The sequence below is a fragment of the Diorhabda sublineata genome, chromosome 6, assembly GCF_026230105.1.
Source record: "Diorhabda sublineata isolate icDioSubl1.1 chromosome 6, icDioSubl1.1, whole genome shotgun sequence".
Lineage (NCBI taxonomy): Eukaryota > Metazoa > Arthropoda > Insecta > Coleoptera > Chrysomelidae > Diorhabda > Diorhabda sublineata.
This window is the reverse complement of record NC_079479.1, coordinates 2,026,789-2,050,187: the sequence shown is the minus strand read 5'-3', so window position 1 is coordinate 2,050,187 and position 23,399 is coordinate 2,026,789. Positions and strand designations below refer to the sequence as shown.

The following is a 23,399-nucleotide window of genomic DNA, read 5'->3' as shown; positions in this document are numbered from 1 at the left end:
TAGAGAAAATACACAACATAGAGAGAGTGACATATAAGTGGAATTGTACTGTTGGACGATTTACCACTCTTTATCTCTCTCTACTCACCAATAGAGTTATTCTCCTTCTTGCCAATAGCATTATTCTATTTCACTTATTCAGAATCGATCCATTGTGCGCAAGCGTTGATACTGAATAGGGGAGTTTAGTGGGAGGAGCTCCACCCCCAGGAAGAAGTAACGCAGTTTGGATCATAAGTTCGAATAACACACCGCTAATTTTTTTTATTTCATTTTTTATTATAAATTATTTATACGTATTATTTTGAATAATTAAAAACTATAATTATATTTTAAAAATATTTAATGATAAATTCGATATTTATTATTTATGTAAACAATCTTCTCGAAACTTCGAGGCGATCCAATCAGAATTGACTAGAAAGAGATGGAGAATGTTATATCGATTTTCTTACTCCCTCCAGAAGCAATTCGGGCCTATACCTTTCTCTCTCTATCTTTAATATTGCCTCAATGAAGAAAACAAATTTTTAAATAACAATTTTTTTACGACTGTTAGTTTTATGGAACATTATATTCAGTGGATCGACCGGCCCTGTAAATATTTTATCATATAGTTCTAAATCAATAATGCATGACATGATTAATTATTTATGATCGATCGTTCATTAGTTCGCTCATTTTATGATGGTAAACTGAGTCAAGCGTAGATTAAGTTGATGAATCAGGTGCAGGTTTTCTGTCGAACTGATTTTAATTTACATCGTTTTAAAAGAAAATGCATTATTCAAAATGGATGACTGCATTTTACACAGTCCTTAACCGTATAATACTTTTATTAATTTGTCCAATTAAAATTTGGTATTTATAGATTTTTAAACGAGCCGAAGTTTTCGAAAGTATGTATCATTGACTTAACAAAAATTCAAGGTCGATGTTAACTCGTAATAACATTGAGAATTGTAGGCAGAGAACAGAAACAGACTAAATCTTTATACATAATAGAGAGAGAAATGCTTTGTAGTCAAAAAATAGTGAATATGCATGAAAAAAATTTTATTTTCCGAAAAAAAGTCACAATATAGTTAAAAATAAACAAACTTAAATCATATGTGTGGTGACAAGTGACAGAAGACAATTAGATTACGGATATAAAACATAAGGAGTACTTTGTGAATGTTAATTTTGCATCCACTTTTGATGATTACCGACATAGATTAATTCTTCACATTATTTGTTACGATTTCCATTTCGCCGCAATCTAACGATTAAATTTGCCTAATTAAATCGTTAGATTCCGATAACAAAGGGAGATATAGAAAAGTTTTATTCTTCATTTCATTAACAAAATAGATAACCTAATCATGGTGTCACGTTAACCGTACACGTGCCATTTTATTTACCTCAATTATTCATGAATCGAATTTGATATAATTTAGTACAAATTCTATTTGTTCGTAATTTACTTTATAACAAACCGTAACTGCATTACCTTATAACCATAGACAAACATTTTTTCCATAGTATCAGACTCGATATCTATGAAACATGATAAGCTACAGCTGTCAAAAATAAAAAAGAAGATTCTATTATGTCACAGTTCAATGGTGGATTAGTGAGTAAATTTAGATTAATTTTTACGATGTTTGATAATTAAATCAAATTTGGCAGTTATTCTGTTTTTTCTTGAAGTTTTTTATTAATAATTCTCTGTTCTATTGATTATTATGTTACCAGGTGGAGTGAATCAACTTGGAAGAGCTGAAGTTGTCAAATTTCAAAAACAATTCAGTTTTGTGAAATTTCCTTTATCAGAGTATTTTTAATATTACTTCCGAAGATAAACTAATTCTTGGTGATATTGATACAACATTTGTTAACAGCTGTTCTATATATAAATATTTATTTCCATAAGGTTATGGTGGGAAAACGATAAAAACAAAAAAATACATTTTGATTAGAAAATTTATTGTTTTTTTTTTATACACTACATATAATCGGAATCGAAACGTTCAGATTCGGTTCTGGCGCCAACGGCGCATGATAATAAAGCTTGAATGCTACGTTCTTCACCACTACCATAAATATAACCATTCGCCTAAAATAACACAAATTAGAAGCATAAATTGTATTCAAACCCAAAATTATTGATTCAAGTTTAAACTGATCAAAAAATTTGTTATTCTGACTTCATTTTTTCTCTCTTTTTGTAAAGAAAATCTCACCTTATCCACTGCGCTTTTTAATTCTAATAAACTTTTATCAGATTTGACGTCAAGTAGAACAAAAGCGACTAAACTGAAATCTTGTATCAATCCTATTAAAGCAGCGTTCAATTTCCTAAAGTTTTTAGTAAAAGGCCCATCGTCTAACAATTCTAACAAATAGTCTAAATTCAAAACGTCTGTGTAAAAATCTAACCCAAAATCTAATTTCGATTCGTTTTTCTTCAACAAATCTGCCTAGAAAGTAATACAATTCACAATTAAACGTTATTTTATTGATTTTAAGCTCTACTCACTTTGCTAAGCACATTAACATGTGGCAAACCAATTTGTAACATAGTTGAAAGAGATAGTAATAAAGTCGAAACAAATTTGGGAGGATCTGAACAATAGTGAGAATCAACTAGATGAACGGCACATAAATTATACCCCAATTTCTGTAATTTTTCAAAAATATGTTTAGTAGAAACATGATGTGTATACAGTTCCACCTGACCGGGCATATCGAAGATTAGATAAGAATTTTTGATTTTGCTTAGTTGAATTAATAACCAATCCATGTTTTCTTCTAAATATTCCATACAATACATCAACGCACCATTCGGTCCTAAATTAAGTTGTGTCATAACATCTTCGACTGTTATCAGCTGCATTATGTCTATTTTCGGTTTATAATTCATGTTTTCATTAGCGGGATCTAAATTAATCACCTCGACATCTCGATTAAGTTTTTCTTTATAAAAATCATACACTTTCCCACAATATGTTGTTTTACCAGATCCCGGAGGACCTATCACAATTTGTCCGAAGAAACTTTCAGATTTCTTAGTCCTTGCTAACGCCATATTCTAAAATACCTCGGATTATATAGTCCAGCGAAGATTTACTGTAATTTTTCAAACTTAAACAAACGAGCAATGGTTCTTTGATTTGTAGCTTTTCTGCTAAATATCGAACGGCAACTTCAGCTTGAATATTTTCTGCTCCAAGTAAAGAAGTAATACTATAAGTTGGTTCGGAAACGGCAATTCCGTTTGCGGCTTGATCTACCTTAACTTTGTATAAATTACCAATTTTTTCAAATTGTGTTATAAACAAATTTTTATAATTTGGAAATTGTGTTATGACAATATCTGTATGTTCTCCATTCACTAATAAAGCAAAAGATTGGGCTTTCGATCGAAAATTTTCTACTTTTGTCGAAGATAATTTCGAAGTCATGTTGTTTACTTCATACTTAAAGTAACTGTCATTTAAAGAACATAGACAATCGTTAAGTGTAACTGTCATTGATTCTATAGTTGCGTTCGGTAATGCTATTCACGGGACACAGCCAGCTGAAATATTTATATCACGTAATTATAAGTATTACAAATTAATAGTATACTTACCGAACAGTAAATCGACTTTTTAAATGCAATTGAAAACCAATTCATACTGGAAATGGCTTACAAGTACAAACAACTGTCGAATAACATCGCTAATTGATAAGCATTGAAATGTCAAAAGTCAAAACAAATCTTACTCAGAGCTCTTAAAATGTATATAACTGAACACGAACCGAGCATCGAAATAAACTAGATTTGAGAACGGTACCGAATAGTAAAAGTCCTCAGATGTACAGAGCCGAACGAAGTATATAGTAGTTTAAAATATCATTTGTGGCTGAAAATGTATTATACGAAAGGCCTTTTCTTTTTTCTTCGCGGAAGCATCAATCACAGAACACAAAATTGAAAACTGATAAAGATTATACTACAGGACCGGTCTCATTTTTTTTAATTATTAAATGTGCAATATAGAATTGATTTACGTGATTAAGGTTCGTTTATTTACAATTATAGATATTTTTTTATACCCGCAAAGGGAAAATCAAGTTCATTTGACACTTAATTCGAGATAAAATGATATAAAAATTTATTACATTACATTAAAAAGATTCTTAGTAATTTGTAATATTGTAAAATGTAAACAAATTTGTTACGAATATGATGATTTTTAATGAATATTGTTTATATGCATTTTTGCGACAATTTATTCATGCTTTTATCACATTTTTCTTATCATAAACGAACGTTTACTGTGTTAAATATTTGTAACTTATTTAAAATAAACGATGTGAATTTTATTGAAAAATCTACATATTCGTTTTTATGTCACGTATTTTTTCAAATACTTTTATTTAGGTTATTGTTTGTTGTTTTAAATGACAAAAGTCGTAAGCTACTTTGTAACTAAATAATTTTATAAAAAAGAACTGGGTCAAAGGAAATTATGCCATTAAGCAAAGTAAATTTTTGAATATATTTATCAAATGATTATTTTATCAATAGATCAAAATATGCATCTACTTATAAATAAAAATCAAACTGAAACCACCTCTGATTTATATACCGTTGATGTTATAAGCAGTCATACCGTTGTAAAATAGTCTTACAGTCAATTATCATACTAATTATTTATCTGGTACACGTATTTGTTTTTATTGATATAAAATTAATAAAAATATCATGAAATTAAATGAATTTGTAATTTGGTATGTCCACGAAACACGTATTTATAAAAGAAAACCGCCAATACGGTAATTCGTATCCATCTTCGCTGGATTGCCAGTTCGTTGAAAATTTCTTTCATTTCGATTACGTCAAGAATGCATTTGTGCCTTTTTTACTTTACTCTTAAATAATTTTGTCTATTTCTGTTGTTTTTTCTGTTATAAATATTTAAAATCTTTATTTAACAAATATTAATAAAGAAATAATATAATTTCTAAACTTCCTATATTTCTCTACAACACTGACGATTCGACAACACTGCAAAGTCATGACAACTAATAGCGTGTGAAGTGTAACGGTCTAAATTTGAGGTTAAGCTTATTTGTTTCGTTTATATTACAAATAATAATTAATTTCATAGAAAATATTCAATTTCGTCAAGCATACGAAAAATTGAACCATAAAAAATGAAACTAATAGGTACTTAATACATTAAAAAGCATTTATAATAATTTCCTGTCACTAAATCACAAATTTTTATAACGTCGTGTATTAATTCTCGTAAACTCTATATACTATTCCGATAATTAAAACTAGTTAAGTGATAAAAACTACTCGGCTATCGTAAATTATGGAAATTTCAACCTAAATGATCTTATAAAAAAATCACTTGCAAATTATAGTTTAAATAGTTTTATTTTAAAATAATATCGTGCAGTGTTTTGTTGCTTTATTACTAGAAACATGCTTTTAACGGTTCTATTTGCAATAATTGCATCCAGTTTAGCAAACCACTGCGACTTTAAAACCAACAAAATATTTACAGTGAACGTGTATAAGGTAACGAAATATTTCTTATTATTTGCTTCCCTGTATTAAAAAAATTCCCAAATGTAGAATGTACATTGTATATCTGATGATGAATAAACGTGTATACGTCTTAAGCTCACTACAGACAAAAACTTGTTGCTATTTTAGTTTTTATGTTCAGCGAGAAAACAACAGAAATATGTACTGACATTATTTAGTGATATAAATCATATTTCGAAGCTCCTACATACACGATATTACTTCTATCTTTTGTTGTCTCATTCAAATAATAGTCAATATGTGTCAGTCATAATGTACGATTTAAAGTAAGGTTAGGTTCAACTATTCTATTCATTGAATGAAAAGTAAAGGAAGTAGCAATAATAGAAGTTTGGCGCCATTGATAGTTGTTGCAAATGGCCGACGGTAATATCCGCTTTACCATAGGCGTGCTATATAAAAATTATACTGCAGAAAATAATATGAAAAATGACGAGAATTAATAAAAAAGTTTACTTTAACCAATAAAAAAATTAATCTAATGTAAAAAAAATAACGAAAGTTGTATAATGAAAGTATATTTTGATTTTCGAATCATATAACATCATTTTTTTTTATTTTTTATATTTTTTACGGAGTTGCCAAATCGTGAATTTAATCAGCCGATTTTCATAAAGAAATATTTTTTACAGGAACTAGTTAATCAATCCGGGAATGATAATTTGGTCGCGAGTGGACTTTCCGCTAAAATTGTTTTATCTTTGCTAGCCAACGGCGCTAAAGGAGATACTTTAAATCAACTACTGAAAGGACTAAATCTACAGGACGATATAAAATCTATAAATAATGCAAATAAACAAATTTTAACTAATTTAAATAAAAATGAAGTTGATTTGAGTCTGGTATTAGCAAATAAAATCTACCCAGCGCAGTATTGTTCTATTACGGATAAATTCAATGCAACAGCCGTTGAATATTATAGCAGTTCTATAGAAACTGTAGATTACGCCAATCCGTCGAATGCAGCGAATATTATTAACCAATGGGTAGAGAAACAAACCAATCACAGAATTGAGGACTTGATTGACGCTTCCTTACTGACCACCTCGACTGCGCTGGTTCTAGTAAACGCTCTTTATCTGAGCGGTAAATGGCAGCACGAATTTAAAAAGGATAATACCGAAAAAGGGGATTTTCACGCGGTTACCGGTACCAAACAAATGGATATGATGTTCACTGAAGCTTTATGTAAATACAGCTACAGTGAAAAATTCAAAGTTAAGTATTTGGAATTGAATTTGGTGGGCGAACAAGTGAGCGTCGTTTTTATATTACCAGATGATTTGAAAGGGCTGAAAAAAATCGAGGAAAATTTGGCGGAATACATCGAAAAACGGGATATGGAAGAAGTTGCTGTTGCGATTACGTTACCCAAATTTAAAATCACTTCCAAAATCGATTTCAAACCAATATTAAAATCGGTGAGTAACGATTCGAAACAAATTATTGTTGAATGCTTTTAAAAGTTAAAGCTGGCAACACTGGAACGTGTCTTATGCGCTGCCCTAGACGCACCACTACATTTAAAGATCGTTTCAAATATTGTTGATACTTTTTTATGGTGTTTTGATTTATTTAATTGAAAAAATCACGATTTTTTAAATTTTTAAATCTAGATTCGGACCTCATACACTTTATACAGACATTTCACAATTACAAGTTACCTCGTTTTCCATGATGAATAATTTATTTTTTTTACCAGCTGGGAATCGAACGAATATTCACGAATGAAGCTGATTTATCCGGAATCTCGAATAATAGTAAATTGATTGTTGATTTTATTTTACAAAAAGCGTATATCGATGTTAACGAAGAAGGAATAGAAGCAGCAGCTGCAAGTGCAAGTAAGTTCATTTGACTCGTTAATATTTGAACCAACTACAAATTTTTAATCATAAATATCTATATAAATAATTGATTTATCAGAATGTTTTGATTAAATTGTTCAAATGTCTCAAAAATCACTGTGAAACCAACTATAATCTTTATAACCTAACTTAACCAATCTTTTGAAAGTTATTTACGAGATATATATATACTAATCGCTAATATTCAGATAGTTCACAACCATCTAGAAGTTGAATCTTATTTATTAATTTGAAATCTGTTACAAATTACTGGCAAAATGAATGTTAATATGTACCTTAATTTAGTATTGTTTATATCCAGCAGCCATTTTGTAAAACTTTTCAAATCTTCATGAAATTATAGGATTAAACGTATATTATATCAATCCAATTGTAAAACACATTTTTATTTAAACTGCACTTTAAAAACTTTAACAATTTATAATTATACTAACTGTAGAAAAAGTACAAATAATAAGACGCAATGGTTACGAATTAACAATAACAGAATCAGATAATCAGAATTGCCAACATGAAATTATTTAAATTGTCATTTTACTAACGTAATTTCTATTTCCGTTCACAGACCCCTCTTGTGTTTTAAACGGAAAATAAAAATTCTCTTGACCTTGAGACATCTGAGTTTTAACATTTTTAGAGATGGGAATTTCTACTTGGACTTTTTGTATTTTTATATATCATTTATTTTTTTGCAGTTGGGATAAGCCGAATGTCTGCTATTACAGTAAATGTTAATTACACGTTTACTGCCGATCATCCATTTTTATTTTACATTAAAGAAAATAATTACGACCAAATATTATTTATAGGCAGATTTAACCAATAGAATATATATGTAATGAATTTTAATAGTAGAATAAAAAGTTTTACGAAAACGTTGTATTTTTTTTATAAACTTATTAAACTAATTTGGAAAAACAGTGAAATTAATGTTTATTTAATCATTTCAATGGTAAATTAAAAACTCTTTATTAGATTGGTTTATTCCACTAAAATATTCGTCGTACTACACTCGTAATATACTCAGTTGTGAATAAATTTTTCATATCTTTGGATATCAACAACTTATACAAAGAAAATACGTAAAAACAACATTTGATTGTATCGGTAACCGGTTATAAATAACGCCAACAATATTCGTTTAAGCACTCAGAGTTAGTTCTTCTTCGACAGCATAGTTGCCAAGATGTATTTCGGGTTTTTTATTTTATCCTTAGCGTTAATAGCCGGTTGTAACTCTGATAATGTAAAAAGTATAGTTCAAGGTAACGATGAATTTACTGTGAAAACCTACAAGGTAATTATATATTTTTTCTACTATATTTTGTACGGTGACATTTTATGGGATAAAAAATTAAATTTGACGTTTGGAAAATGTTCAACGTCACAATATTGAACATAAGACGTGCGCCTAGAATTGGGAATATTAGAGATGGGAAAGCACAGTATACAGAAAGTATATAACAATTGGTATTATTACAATTTCGAAAAGGACACGTAAAATAGTAAGCTTAGTTTGAATTTTCAATTACGTCAACTTATTTATTAAAAAAAATATAGTTATCGTTGAAAAATTTTATGAAGAAGTATATTTCGTGTTATTATTTTTATTTGCCAGTTGCCTCGAGAATAAATACTTTTTATGTATCAGGTTTTTCCCTGGGAATTATATTTCTATACGTGTTAATTAACATTTGTGTCTATATTATATAATTCATCAAATAGATTGAGATAAATTTAGAATGATATTGTTTTTTCTAAATCTTACATCATTTATGCAAAATAGTGAGTTGAAAAAATGTTTATTGTTATTTAAAATCAATAACACGAAAGTCTGCATCTGAAATTTAATGGAACGTTCCAAGGTTTTTCAATATTCCTTGTATAAAGCAACGTTGCCAAACGAAATAATTCAATGCTATATCTAATAAGTAATTACGGTTTCAAAATATATTTACGTATTGAATTAATTATTAAAAACTTTTCAATTTCAATTAATTTCATTTTCCAAGTACTTTTTTCGAAATATCTTCACTTATTTGGATTCGGAAACAAAATTCACGTTCATAAGTTAAATGACTTACTTAAAATGACCTTGACCTCCAATTTTAAATAATTATTGGTTTCAAGATAAATATTATATAATCAAATGAATTACAAATTATTATTAATATAAAAAACCATAACAAGTTGATATATTAAATAATTATATCTGATTAATTACTTAAGTTAAATTATATATTATAAAAGTTATTTTGTACCGTACCCACCTCTACATCGACCAATAATTTAAGAATCTATACAAATATTAGTTAATGCGGTATCAAACAACAAAAAAAATCTTTTCATTTCGATCATAGTTTTGTAACATATTTATCACTTTTCGTATTTTAAACTATAGAATGTATCACTTGTCCGAATAATATCACATTATAATTTAAACTGGTTTTACCATGGTGAATCATTAATATTTTGTGGGTAGTCACCACAAACATAATAATTAATCTTATAACATGATGGTATAAAAATAAATTGTTTATCTGGTGACATATTCCACAAGCATTTGCGGGGTTGTGTGTGATAAATTACCTTGTTGAAGACTTTACCTTCATCGATGTATCAGTATGATATACTAGATCTACTAGTTATGCAATACACAATACTGCAATGTATTTTATGTATAAAAGGGTATTACAGAAAATTTGTAATTTTTTTGATTCGATTTATTTTAATAACGAAATATCAACGTTGTAAATTTGTTTTTATATAATATACAAGGGAAATAAATATATATTCTGTTTTAAAGATAAAATGTGTATGTGTAGAATAAGCGTGATAATTGACAGGGGAATTCAAGATGGTTGATGTTTTAGAGTGACATAAGGTTATGTTTACTAATAGTATAGTGAAATAACGAAGTTTCAGATCGGAAAATTTCCCCACGAAAAACACATTACGTTAAATGAAAGAATGTCTTTTTATATGAGTGTTTAGTTGTCTTATCAATACAATTGGAAAAATTTGAATTATGAAATCGATTAATCTCAAATATTTGACCTTTATTTCACGGTTTCCTAATAGCCTGTATTTATTCCTAATCTTAATAAAACAAGGATTTTTTCCAAGTAGTTATAGAAAAAAATATTTATTTTAAAATTATTTACTTTCAATGATAAGTTAATCACATAACAACAAGAACTAAGAAATATGAAAGATAAAATTTGAATTATTGGATTTATGTGGTTTTATTATCATTTCTCAAAAATTACTGAATTTTATCTATTCTCAATGTATAATTTCAACATATATGATGATTTATAGAGGTGGGAATTTGAAGTTTTAATTTATACACTACCAGTCAAAAGTTTTTTTCATAATCCATTCATTTCATTTCAAAAACTTAAGTTTTGATGTATACTGCGATCACTCCGATTATTATTGCTAGTATTGTATTAACAAAATTTATATTTTTTACAGGAACTGCTCAAAATTTCTGCCGATAATTTCGTTTTCAGTGGATTGTCTGCGGAAACGGTATTAGCCTTGTTGGCCAACGGGGCTAAAGGAGAAACAAGGAGTCAACTTTTAAAAGGACTTAGTTTACCAGAAAATCTAGAATCAACTAACAACGGTTACAAAGAATTGCTTCCGAGTTTAAACATCGATAAAGAAGCGTTAAAATTATCTTCAGCTAACAGAATATATCCAGCAAAAGGTTTTTCCATAACTGAAGCTTTCAATAACACAGCAGTCAACGTTTACGAATCAGGTGTACAGAACTTAGACTACACCAATCAACAAGCAGCAGCTAGTACCATCAATCAATGGGTTGAAGAGAAAACTAATAATAAAATTAAGAATCTCATAGATCCAAACAAGTTATCTTCTTCGACGGTACTAGTTTTGGTGAATGCTTTGTATTTCAGCGGAGAATGGACAGATCATTTCGATTATGTATCGAAAGGACCTTTCTTCACTTCGGCTACTGCTTCCAAAGAAGTTGATTTTATGCGAACGGAAACTTGGGCTAAATATAGCCACGATGATAATTTGAAAGCTACGTTTTTGGAAATGGATTTCATATATGGAAACGTTAGTATGACTTTCGTTTTACCAGACAGTCGAACTGGGTTAACAGCCACAGAAAATAATTTACAAGAATATTTGAAACCGAAAAAAATGGAATATGCAAGAGTTGCTGTTACAATACCTAAATTTAAAATCGAAACTACTATCGATTTTAAGCCGATTTTACAATCAGTAAGTAACGTTTCTTTCATTTATTTGTTTAAATTCCATCGTAGTTTTCTGTTTTAAGTAATTTCATTTATATATAATAATTAACTAGAAAGAGATTTTTACATAGAAAAACGTAAGAAAAAATTTATTATTTCATATTTTTAAATTTTTCTTTAATAATTTCTAAATATGATTCCGTTTTTATTGCAAAAACTATTGTACTTACTAGTACCTGTTTTTAAATCGGAAACCTAACCTAAATAAAACGATTTAGAAGGCACAAACATACCTCATTTATATATAAAAAAAACAAAGTTTTGGAAATAATCACTAAGTTACACTTCTGTATACAATCTGTATAGTAAATAAATAAAAAAACACTAGAAGTAAAATTAATTAACTAAAACATCTCGAGACGCCTAAGTATTGAACAGTTGAATCTCATTGTACACCATGAATCTTTACCACTAAATTTATACATTCTATCTTTTTCTACTACATATAAAAACAAATATATAAGAAACGTTTAATTATGTTTTGAGTTTGTATGTTTTATAATGTTAAAAAGAGATAGCGACAATATTGTTTTATAATGTCGAAAAGAGATAGCGACAATATTGTGTTCTATTCATAAGGTTTCATTTTGCTGTCACACTAGAAGTAAAACTGATTAACTAAAACATCTCGAGACGGCTATGTATTGAACATGCGTATTTCGTTGAATCTCATTGTTCATTCCATGAATCTTTACCATTTACTTATTACATTCTATCTTTTTCTACTGCATATAGAAGCACATACTTACGAAACGTACAATTATGTTTTGAATTTGTATTCGTTTATAATGTTGAAAAGAGATAGCGACAATATTGTGTTCTATTCATAGGTTTTCATTTTACTCTTTTAATAATTGTATTTTATAACGCTTCGTATTATTTGTGTCTGAGATTTTTTGTAAAATCTGTTTTTTTTTTCAAATTTTATTTTACAGTAAATAATATATTTATGATTTACTTAACGTATGGAAAGTTTTACCTTTGTTTGTTTACGTTCAGATTTATTATGTCTAAGAATTCGCGTGACGGGAATATTGTGTATTATTTGAGCTGATATTTTTAATTTGTTTCAATTATTTAAGGAAAGTACGTCGATTTTTAAAACATCGATTATTATAAACAAGTTTTTCATTATTAATAGTAGTTATACAGTAATATGTAATATATATTTACTTACACGTGAAATGTGATATAAACCACTTCGCTTTGATGTCATAACTTTTTGCTTCGATTCATTTCGTGCGTTTTTTGTGTATGTTAGGATTGCGACGTTGCCAATGCCAATTTCAGATCGCATTTAAATAATTTTCTGATTTACAAATTACTTCGCTATTTTCTAGTATTTTACAATAATTTGAGGAAAAATGTCGAGAAATTTGGTCAAACGTCAATTTTTAGTATCTAATTTTTCATAAAAATAGACGATTTATCAAAAAAAATTATTGTCCTTTGAGAATCAATCAATATTAATAAGATATTTCGAACTATATAAGTTTAGTAAGAAATTGCAAACCAAAGGTATTACGTTATATCGAGAAACAGGGTGTTTTAAAAATTTACGGTATTTTGAACATTTTTTGTTACAGTTCGGAATCGAAAAAATCTTTACAAATGGTGATTTGAGTGGAATATCCAGTGAAGGCCCATTGAAGGTTGACTTCGTGGTACAAAAGGCGTTCATTGATTGCAATCAAAAAGGAGTCGAAGCTGCGGCAGCAACAGCAGGTCAGTATGGGAAACTTGAAAAAGGTGATGGTGAAATCGATTATAATCGATTATTTTCAACATAGATTCAACTTTTTAGCAAAACGAATAGTTTGAATTAATCTATAACATGTAAAAACTGATAAAAACCACTTTTTAATAACCTCCTGGTATAAATGTAGACGAATTTTGATAATTTAGCTCCTTTACGTCTATTCAGATTTTAAAGAATCACCCTATATACATACGCAACAGACCAATCATCAATTTATTTCGGCAAATTACAAATGATGTTTCATATATTATATAAAATAACTTTACCTTACTTTTATGCTATAAATAAACGCTTGGCAACATCGAAACGTAGCTTTTTATGCTCCGTTATTTTGTAGTATTGTGCTGCGTTGCCAATTTATTCAAATACGTGCATATATACCATCGATTTAAAATCGGACGAATACTTCAGTGAATTTTATTGTTACAGTTGGTATATCTGCATTATCTCTACCTCCACCTCCTAAATATAAATTCAAAGCGGACCATCCGTTCTTCTTTTATATCAGAGAAACGTCTTACGGGACGACACTGTTCGCAGGCAGATTTAACAATTGAAATGGAACATCAATGATAACTTGACAAAAAATATGTTTTAAGAAATATCAATATACGCTTTTTTGATGAATTTTTCGTTTCTTTTTCCTTATTTTTGGTTAGGTTAGGTTAGGTTCAATTCAACTTAAATGTCACCACTAGAAAATCATGAATCGAATGTCGAAACGTCACTTGAAATATAGGTTAGAAATATGAATCTGGTTATTTCAATATTGGGTTGGGTTATAGTGTTATATTAAGTAAGCGTCTTTATTTTTATTTTTTAGTCAAAGTTTTTCCGCCTTCGTTACCCCCACCTGCTGAGCATACATTCAACGCAGACCACCCGTTTATCTTTTATATCAGAGAAAATTATTACGGGACGACACTGTTTGCAGGCAGATTTAACACATAATTCAGTTCACTTAACTAGCAAATCGTTTGTTAATTTTTATTTTACTTTTATTGTTTTCTTTAATGAAATAAAAAAATTCTGAAATCGCACATTTACTTCAAAAAATATTTTTGTACAAGCCCCCATATATAAGTACGTTTATCTATTGTTTCAAATCAACATAATTAATAAGTGTTAAAAAGCCCTCTATGTCAACCGCTTTATCTATTGTTATTTGAAATTTTATTTTTTTTAGTTGGTACAATTGTCGTATATCTATCCCCACTATATAGAATTAATAATAACTCTATGATCTCCAGTTATTAATACACATTTCAAAACGTTTTATTTATCTATGATAGTGTATCTACAAACAAACATTCCCTCTATACCCTAATTTTATCTATTGTTAATTGAAATAGATAATTTTATTTTTTCAGTTGGTGTAGTTGCAGTATCTTTACCCCCACCTGCTAAATATTCGTTCAAGGCCGATCATCCGTTTATATTCTATATTAAAGAAAATAATTTTGGTAGAATACTTTTTACTGGCAGATTTAAACATTGATATGGTTTATTTCTAATATCATGATTGACTAACCTCAAAAATATGTTTTACGAAATGATAATATACAAATTTTTTCTCTTTCGTCTTCTTTTTCTTTTTAGTTCGTGACATTGTATTCGAACACACTCTACACTGCCCGACACTACACCAAAACAATGTTCCATCTCTCTTATTACTGAATACATTAAATCTTCAAATAAAATCCAACTGGTAATGGATGTTTCGATTATTTACCATTGTATTTTCGATTAATATATAATCGATTATTGGTTTATTAGTAAGAAAACAAGTCGTTCGTATCGAGGTCATAGATATTGAGGTTAAATTCGAAGAAATACGTTTACATTTTATATTTTCTGCCGTAAACAAAGAATTTATTATGTTTTAGTTGGAGTGGTTGGGTATTCGTTGATTGAGAGACCTATCAAATATAATTTCAAAGCTGACCACCCATTCTTCTTTTATATTAGAGAAAAAAATTACGGAACGACACTATTTGTTGGCAAATTTAACAAATAAAACGTTTCCCATATGATATAGCGATCTAATAATAAATTTTTCTCAATTTGACAGTTTTTTTGTTAACCTAAAAATCGTTCGAATCTTAGAAAGCGATCGAACGGAACCTCATCTTATTACTTACAAATAATCGATTCTGACAAGCCATCGATCAGCATATAACAGTACAGTAATATTTCTATGATCTCCCAAATCATTTTAAAATTTCGTAAAAGTTTGGTTATATTACAACGATTTGAGGTTATGGGGCTTGTGGTTCCTTGTAGTGAACATATCTTATTAACTAGTTATTAATTTCATTTCAGCTATTGTACTTGAATCTTTAGAGCCTCCTGCAACATATACGTTCACTGCAGCCCACCCATTTTTCTTTTATATAAGAGAAAAGTATTTCGGAACGACACTGTTTATAGGCAGATATAAGAAATAAAACTATTGAGATGACATTTGAAATGACAATATATTTTTATTAATTTCTTCTTGTTTTTTTTTCGACCACGGGTACGTTCCACTTAACATTTGTAAATATTGGTGGGTCGGAATGGGATTTTATCAAAACGTAAGGGCAATTCAAACAAACATTTTTCACAATTACAAAATTTACTAAGTGATAAATTTTGTTAAAAATGGGGCCATAAATCCATATTTGAATAAATTCAACGCCGGTACTAGTTACATATTTACAACAAGCCGCCATATTGTTTCCCTACACAGCTGAATAGTTTCTTTAGGAATCGATTCTTTCGTCTGTCAAAAATCGATTATTGATCAAAATAAAAACGTTATAAAAAAATATTATCAATTATGTTTTGTTCCAGTTGGCACGTTTGATTCACTACCCCCACCTGCTAAATATAGATTCAATGCGGATCACCCTTTCATTTTTTATATTAGAGAAAATTATTACGGGACGACACTGTTTACAGGCAGATTTAACAATTGAAATCGTTTATATCTAATATCTTGAAATACACTAACAGTTATATGCTATTGAAATCTCACAATAAATTTTTTACTGCACATTTTTTTTTTTTTTCATTAATATTGACCTAATGTCTCTGATTCCACATAGAAAATACTGTTTTCATTATTTTCAGTTGGAGTAGCACTTTTGTCTGCAAATATAAACCCAGCTCCAAAATACATTTTTAAAGCGGATCATCCCTTCTTCTTTTACATAAGAGAGAAGAATTTGGGTGTAACACTTTTTGCAGGAAGATTTCAACAGTAACACCAAAACAAGCTAAATTCAACCAATTATTAAAGATGATACACTTGTACTTGTTCTAGAAATAAATATATATCAAAAAACACGTATTTTTTTAACTAATCAGTCGTAATTTGAAACCTAACATAACCTCTTAAAACAGCATCTCAAACTAAATATACCAAAAGTTGTCGCAGCTTTATATGATAACTTATCGTTTTTAATTTGGAACGAAGAAGAATATACGTAACAGAAGAGGACCAGTGGCAAAATTTTGACCTTATATCAAGAAATTTCAATCAAATACGAACCCCCATATTTTCAAAACATACATTTTCAATATTCTCATTTTTTCATCTTTTTGAACTAAGGTAATTAATAAAATCACTTACTTACAAACTAACCGGGACATTTGGCGATACAAAAATAATTTTAATATATTGTCCTATGCACTTAAACCACACTATAAAGAGATAGAATTAATCAGAATTTTCTTCATCACTGGTTTGCACATCAGAAAATTGGTCTTCACTATTGTCATTTTCGGAATCTATTGTACAATCTTCAGGATTAATTTTTCCTTGTGAAAATAACTTATTTTCCCACATAACTAAAGTTTTTGTATTCGGCGGAGGCAATTTAAACCGTATTTTGAAATTATTTTTTATATCTTCGACAGATTGATGGTTATATAGCTTTTCGTGCATCCACACTGCAGCTACGATCCTTTGTTCATTAGTGTACGAAGTTGTTTTTGTATTACTTGCATCATCCAATTCTGTATCATTTTCGCTATCTACTTTTTTCTCAATTTGAATACTCATTCTGTTACTTGTTTATGTCTCATTTTTTAATATATTTGACATGTTGACAATTGTTAAATGTCATTTGTCAATCGTAAGATTAACGAAAAATCAATAATTACACGGAGTAAAGATGCCGAGCAGAACTATACTCAAAATCGAAAAAGTATACACTAATATATTTAGAGTAGTGTTAACTAATTACTGACGAAAATCACTTTAAAAAATTATTCTGTCAACAAAAATAATTTTTATTCTAATAGAAGTCATATTGTCCAATATGATAATCGATAAATGTCAATTGAGTTCCAGAGCAGAACAAAGAACTATTTCATACTGACACAGAACAAGATGTTCAAAAAGACATTGTCAGATGACAGATAGTGTTAGATGAGGTTTGTGATCTGTCATACATTTTACATTTATTCTATCTGTGAATTAATTATTATCTTTTACATCTATATTAAGATTATACAAAAATTATAGCAATGGTTATTTTAAAAAATATTAAATATCTGATTCAATGACAGTAATATAGTGTTGTAAGTTCTAAAATTGTTAACTTCTGCCCATGAGCATACATTACATTGGTAAGTTTACACGCTTGTAATTATTTGATCAATGTTTAATATTATTTACACTATTAGGTAGTTTTATTATTGGATTTGAAGGATACATTACTTAGCTGTTGTAGTAATTTCAGTTCCTTTAGCAATATCTTACAATTATATACATATTTAGAATGAAGGACAGTCCTTATAAGAGGATGACATTTAAATACGTTCATTTATCATTATTTTCATTATTTAATTATAGATTATTAATTGTAACATTTATTTTTCGTACTAAATTCATTCCCGATAAATTACAATTAAGCAATTTAAAGTGATATTACATTTTTTTATAAATTTATATTGAATTATAGGAGTGTATTTATAATAGGGAAAAAAATTTAAAACCAAAGCTAATTTATATTTTACTGTATGTTTTAAATAAATTTCGTGATTAATACTTATATATATTTCATTAATTACCATTTCTCATGAAGTTATGCCACTTTGATGGTAGTGTGATTCTTTAATATTGGCTTGTTACATTTGAAGTACTCACCTAGATTTATCAATATATTTTATCTCATTTATAAATTTTACTGTACGGTATTAGGAATTTCAGCTTTTAATGTTTCCATTACGAGAATCTAAAATACTTTTAATGGTTAATTAATGAGATTAATATTTGTTATAATGGTGAGAACTTATTCAACATTTCTTAATATTTCGTATTTAATCTGAGATATAAGTTGTTTGTTTTACATCCAGATATAGACTAGATTTTTTATTCGCACAATATGTTACCCTAGGTCAATATTGAATGTTTATTTTGTTTCAGATTAGCCAAACATGGCATATACTCGTCCAAAGGACTTGGATGGGTTCTTTGTCCATTTGTCCAAGCCTGATACAAAATTTCGACAACAACTAGGAGTAGATCTTCTCTCCTTTTTGGCCGAACCTTCAAATCCAATTGATTGTCAAGATATTGGACTTTTTGTTGATGGATTAATACCATGGATGCAGAGTAGTAACTATAAGGTAATTAATAATATAATTTGATTTTAAGGGTACGTTCAGTGACTATAAATATTCTGCATTATTTTAATAAACATTTTCTATACATTTGAGATAAATTTAACACTTGAGATAAATTTAACACTTCATCGAATGATTTATACTTTTTTGTGTTGAAAAATTGATGAAAATGGACTTTAATGTGCTTAAAATAATGACATCAATGTATACTTACATTTTTGGTACTAGATAATTATCAAAGATAGTTTTTTCTTTTATATTTCTTATAGTAAGTATTTTCCATTACTTCTTTTTTTTTTCTAACTTCGAATGTGTTTGTTTCATTTGTGTACTACTGTATAAATATTTAGAATATAATATCGTGCAAAATTTCCGCTTTCTTCGTGTCTTTGGCAAGCGTTAGAACGAGAAATGCATCGTGTTTTTAATTTAAAAATAGCATCTATTTTTAGTAAGCTCGGTACATAGATATTTATTAAAAGACAGTCGTTTTCGACCACCCTTTCGGCAACGTCTAATTAAAATGTTAAAAGTTACGTTCATAATTTATTAAATCTGGTAGTTATATAAGGTGGATTCAAAAATATCTGACATAAAACTTTTTTTAAGGTAAGGTTTTAAAGTAATTTATTTATATAACGCATGTGTGCCCTTGTCCTATACCGGTTTTATTAAAATTCCCATTTATCAGAAATACCACAAACCAAAAAAAACATATAGCAATAATGTGATATGAGAATTTTTTTTTACAAATATGATATTATGTATAAAAAGACATATAATCATTATTTCAGTAGATAACCAAATGTAATAGTCAGAGTCCAATTTAAACAGTTATTCAAGCAGAAAAATAATTTTTTAAATTGACTTGGTTAAGAATCAGAATCAGTTTTTATAGAAAAATTGAATAGAGGAGTGGGAAAATAAAAGCAAATTTAGTACCAATCTACTTTATTTGGGTAGTTTCAACAAAAAATCTTCAAGGAGATCGCCTCACATTTTAATGGGTATATGCCCATTGTATAATTTATCCACTAGTACGGTACATCTGGAATTATGGAACAGTTGCTTCAAATTACAAAAATTGTGAAACCAAGAGATGTTTATCACTTTGTGGTACTTGGTGAGATAGTAAACTTATAATACCTGTCTTTTATTTTCAAAATTTAATCATTATGGTATGATATGATTCCTGTTCTGTCTCTCACAAGCATAAGAAAACATGTAAAGTTCTCTCGCCGTTCCTAGTTGCAATAAATATGAACATGTTTCGTTGGGGTTCTTTTGTGCAAACCCCATTATGATATATTATCATCCGTTTTAAGATTTTCCATACAGAACTGTGGGTATAAGAAAAGTTGTCTGTAGTAGAACATTTTCTGTACCGGAATACATTGGAGTGGAATATTTTGCATGTAATTGAAACACAATCCAAGAACATTTGCTTTGCTGAGGTTTTTCACCTCTCTCTTCTTTTTCACTATCTTTTTATTGGTCTATGAAGACTCTGCCAATTTCTTTTAACATGATAGAATTTAAACTAAATTTCTACTGAAGTTTCTTTACTTTTCTTTTTGCATCTGTTCCGTTTTCATTTACAATCATTTTTAATTCAGAAAATGAAAACACAAGAATAATACCTAACCTCAAATTTGAAAAAATATATAAACAATAAATGTTATAGGATTCAAGTCGAAAAAGAAGTGGGTAATCAGTTTTTTATGGATTTGAAACGGTCCCTATTATTGTATTTAATACATTTTTGTGTTGATGTACACTACCAGTCAAAAGTTGAAAGGGACATGTATTATTTTGAAATTTAATGAATGAATTATGGAGTAGGCAAAAACTTTTGACCGGTACTGTGATATGTGACAATAAAACACATTAAGTATAATATTCTTGAATACCAGGGTGTGACATATTATAAGCAAGGTTTCTGTCATGGTTGGTTGAAGGATATTTTAGTTGATTGTAATCGATATGTTGAATATTCACTTTTTATAACTGTGGTAAGTTGGTATTTTTAATATACAGAGAGAACTAAAGGAATAAGATACAAAATTTGACTAAAATTATTAATATTTGACCTATTGTCTGTTTGGTTATATCCCTTTGTGTTTATATTAAAATGCAGTAGGATATTGTATATTTTTTGAAATGATATTCTGTATCATATCGCTGTCCTTCAGGTATCGACTAATGGAATAGAAGTTCTAACATATCTGATAGACCGTTTAGGAACGGATTTCAAACCGTACATTCAAACAGTGTTACCCAACGTTATAGATAGATTAGGAGACGCTAAAGACACCGTTAGGGAAAAAGCACAAATACTCTTATTAAAATTATTAGAAAGAAACGTATTAACACCACAAATTCTAATAGAAAAACTACACCACGGTTTTACCCATAAAAACGCCAAAATTAGAGAAGAAGTCCTCAGGTGTTTGGTAAATACTTTAAACGAGTAAGTTGTTTTAATCATTTCGTTATTAAATTTTCCCCATTTTTTACTGTTTTTTTTTTCATTGCAGATACGGTGCCCAATCGTTGACTTTGAATAAATTCATTCCAGAAATCGTCAATTTACTTTCCGATCCCACGGTAACTGTTAGAGATACGGCGTTTAATACGTTAGTTGATCTTTATAAGCATGTGGGTGAAAAATTAAGGATCGATTTACAGAAAAGGAATATCGTTCCGCAAGCTAAATGGAATGTTCTTTCGGTGAAATTTGATGAGGTTAAAGCTAGAGGAGAGCTACTACCGTCAGCTAGTAAAGGAATAGACTGTAAGTCATTTTATTCATATACTTTTTTCTTTATTCCATCACCTCTGCATACCATCTTATTATTTTGTTTCTCCTCGTTCTATGTATGTAGTTTCATTTGTTGCTCTAAAGCTTTCTCTGGACCTGACCTGAATGTTTTTATTTTGTTTAGATCTGCTTCTCCAATTACGTATTTCATTATTTGTTCTTTTCAGTCATAATTCTCCCTCTTTTTTACCCCCTGAGTATTTTCCTTTCCTGTATATCTAACTTCTCTTCCTCTGTTTTGTTAAGAATAGAGCAGAGATTTTAAGAACGGTAAAAAGTGGAAAAAAAATAATAGTGGGATGAAACAAACATCAGTAAAGGAAGAAAATATAATAAAAATGAAAAGAAAGATAATTAGAAGGAGATGAGTTTTTGAGGGTAAAAATACAACTTTTGTATTTACACTTTTTTCATTTAACCTCAAAATTTATGTGAAAAATTGAAATAACAAAGTTTTTGGTATTTTATCTTTATTTTTTTACCCAAAAAACTTGTTTTCTTATGAAATTTGTTGAAAACTTACCTTTTTATATCCCAATTACTCCATATTTGATTTAAAATATTTATTTTTTAGCCTTATTTTGACTTGATATAGAAAAAACACCCCAATTTACAATCGAAAATACAATTTTTTATATAAATTTTGAGGTTATGTAAAAAAGTGTTGATACACAAGTTGTAGGTCTTATTACCTACAACTTTGCTATTCAACTTTTTTTCTAGAACTTGTAGTTTTTCCTGGAAACGAAATAAACCATTTTTTACCCTTGAAAACCCACCCCTTTCCACTTCACGATCTTACACTCCCGTAAATTATTTTTCTTTCCATTTTTATTACATTCTCCTCATTTTCCAATAGATTTGATCCTATTGTTATTTTTTTTTGTTTCAAATATCAAACACATTTTATATTGTATTAAATTATTTTTTTTATGAATTCTAGTTGCTACTGATGAAACGGACAAAGCAGTCATGGCGAGACCGATTATTCCCGTTAAAAGACAAGTATTAGGTACCGCGATAAAACAACGTTCAGGTTTATCTGCCGGTACAGGTTCCACTTCATCGGGTGAGTAAATTAATGAGAAATAACAAATATTAATGTACATATCGCTTATTATTTTTGGAGCTTCTTTAATCGTTTTTCTTTTTTTTTTTCATATTATATGCCTATATTTGTGCATGCCAGTTTTCAGTCGAGTTGGTTCCTTCCGACAATCTTCAATGTCAAGTAAGTTGGCACCGGTACGGTTTTAGGTGATGGGACTGTTTGTATCCGATAAAACGTAGTGGCTAGTAAACTATTTGTTTATATGAGACATATGTAGCTCAAAATCTAGAATTTAAAGCTAGAAAATCAATTTTGGTGATGCTTTCAACAAGATTAAGCAGTTTAGGTGAGAAAATTAACAATAGAACAACTTGTTGTTCAAAATTAGTGGGTTTCGTT

The 23,399-nt window shown here is 28.7% G+C and overlaps 3 protein-coding genes and 1 long non-coding RNA gene across 12 annotated transcripts in view; 2 read left to right on the top strand and 2 right to left on the bottom strand.

The window, feature by feature from the left end:
• Positions 1–1,947: 1,947 nt before the first annotated feature.
• Positions 1,948–5,040, bottom strand: LOC130446096 (GPN-loop GTPase 2). The gene is made up of 4 exons (XM_056782159.1): positions 3,617–5,040; positions 2,522–3,562; positions 2,226–2,462; positions 1,948–2,098 (listed from the first exon to the last, which is right to left on the bottom strand). Exons 2-4 carry the CDS (start codon positions 3,068–3,070, stop codon positions 1,988–1,990), a joined length of 897 nt encoding a protein of 298 aa, XP_056638137.1. The 5' UTR covers positions 3,071–3,562; positions 3,617–5,040; the 3' UTR covers positions 1,948–1,987.
• Positions 5,041–5,073: 33 nt separating this feature from the next.
• LOC130445116 (uncharacterized) lies at positions 5,074–17,576 on the top strand. Its single transcript, XM_056780627.1, has 8 exons — positions 5,074–5,560; positions 6,223–7,011; positions 7,293–7,434; positions 8,154–8,281; positions 8,618–8,755; positions 10,936–11,718; positions 13,340–13,478; positions 16,627–17,576. The coding sequence occupies exons 1-8, from the start codon at positions 5,465–5,467 to the stop codon at positions 16,758–16,760; spliced, it is 2,349 nt and encodes a 782-aa protein (XP_056636605.1). The 5' UTR covers positions 5,074–5,464; the 3' UTR covers positions 16,761–17,576.
• A 338-nt stretch (positions 17,577–17,914) lies between these two features.
• Positions 17,915–23,399, top strand: part of LOC130446094 (CLIP-associating protein) — a 41,369-nt gene continuing 35,884 nt past the window's right edge. For 3 of the 9 annotated variants that reach the window (XM_056782151.1, XM_056782156.1, XM_056782153.1), the window contains exons 1-6: positions 17,937–18,129; positions 18,929–19,131; positions 21,321–21,598; positions 21,666–21,922; positions 22,893–23,018; positions 23,139–23,180. In XM_056782151.1, the coding sequence (XP_056638129.1) occupies positions 18,940–19,131; positions 21,321–21,598; positions 21,666–21,922; positions 22,893–23,018; positions 23,139–23,180 (895 nt within the window). In that variant the 5' untranslated portion in view covers positions 17,937–18,129; positions 18,929–18,939. Of the gene's footprint in view, positions 18,130–18,774; positions 19,132–21,320; positions 21,599–21,665; positions 21,923–22,892; positions 23,019–23,138; positions 23,181–23,399 lie in introns of those variants that run through there. The other 6 variants (XM_056782155.1, XM_056782149.1, XM_056782157.1 and 3 more) reach the window with 4 other exon arrangements.
• On the bottom strand, positions 18,326–19,631 carry LOC130446097 (uncharacterized). The gene is made up of 2 exons (XR_008910109.1): positions 19,343–19,631; positions 18,326–18,745 (listed from the first exon to the last, which is right to left on the bottom strand). It is a non-coding gene; the product is annotated as an uncharacterized LOC130446097 (long non-coding RNA).

Bases quoted from the DNA above. Each gene is read 5' to 3' on its own strand.
- LOC130446096 (XM_056782159.1), bottom strand. From the start codon at position 3,070: ATGGCGTTAGCAAGGACTAAGAAATCTGAAAGTTTCTTCGGACAAATT. The intron at 2,463-2,521 runs GTGAGTAGAGCT...ATTACTTTCTAG, and splicing joins ATGTTAATGTGCTTAGCAAA to GCAGATTTGTTGAAGAAAAA. The intron at 2,099-2,225 runs GTGAGATTTTCT...GTGTTATTTTAG, and splicing joins TAAAAAGCGCAGTGGATAAG to GCGAATGGTTATATTTATGG.
- LOC130445116 (XM_056780627.1), top strand. From the start codon at position 5,465: ATGCTTTTAACGGTTCTATTTGCAATAATTGCATCCAGTTTAGCAAAC. The intron at 5,561-6,222 runs GTAACGAAATAT...TATTTTTTACAG, and splicing joins TTACAGTGAACGTGTATAAG to GAACTAGTTAATCAATCCGG. The intron at 8,282-8,617 runs TAGAATATATAT...ACTCAGAGTTAG, and splicing joins TTATAGGCAGATTTAACCAA to TTCTTCTTCGACAGCATAGT.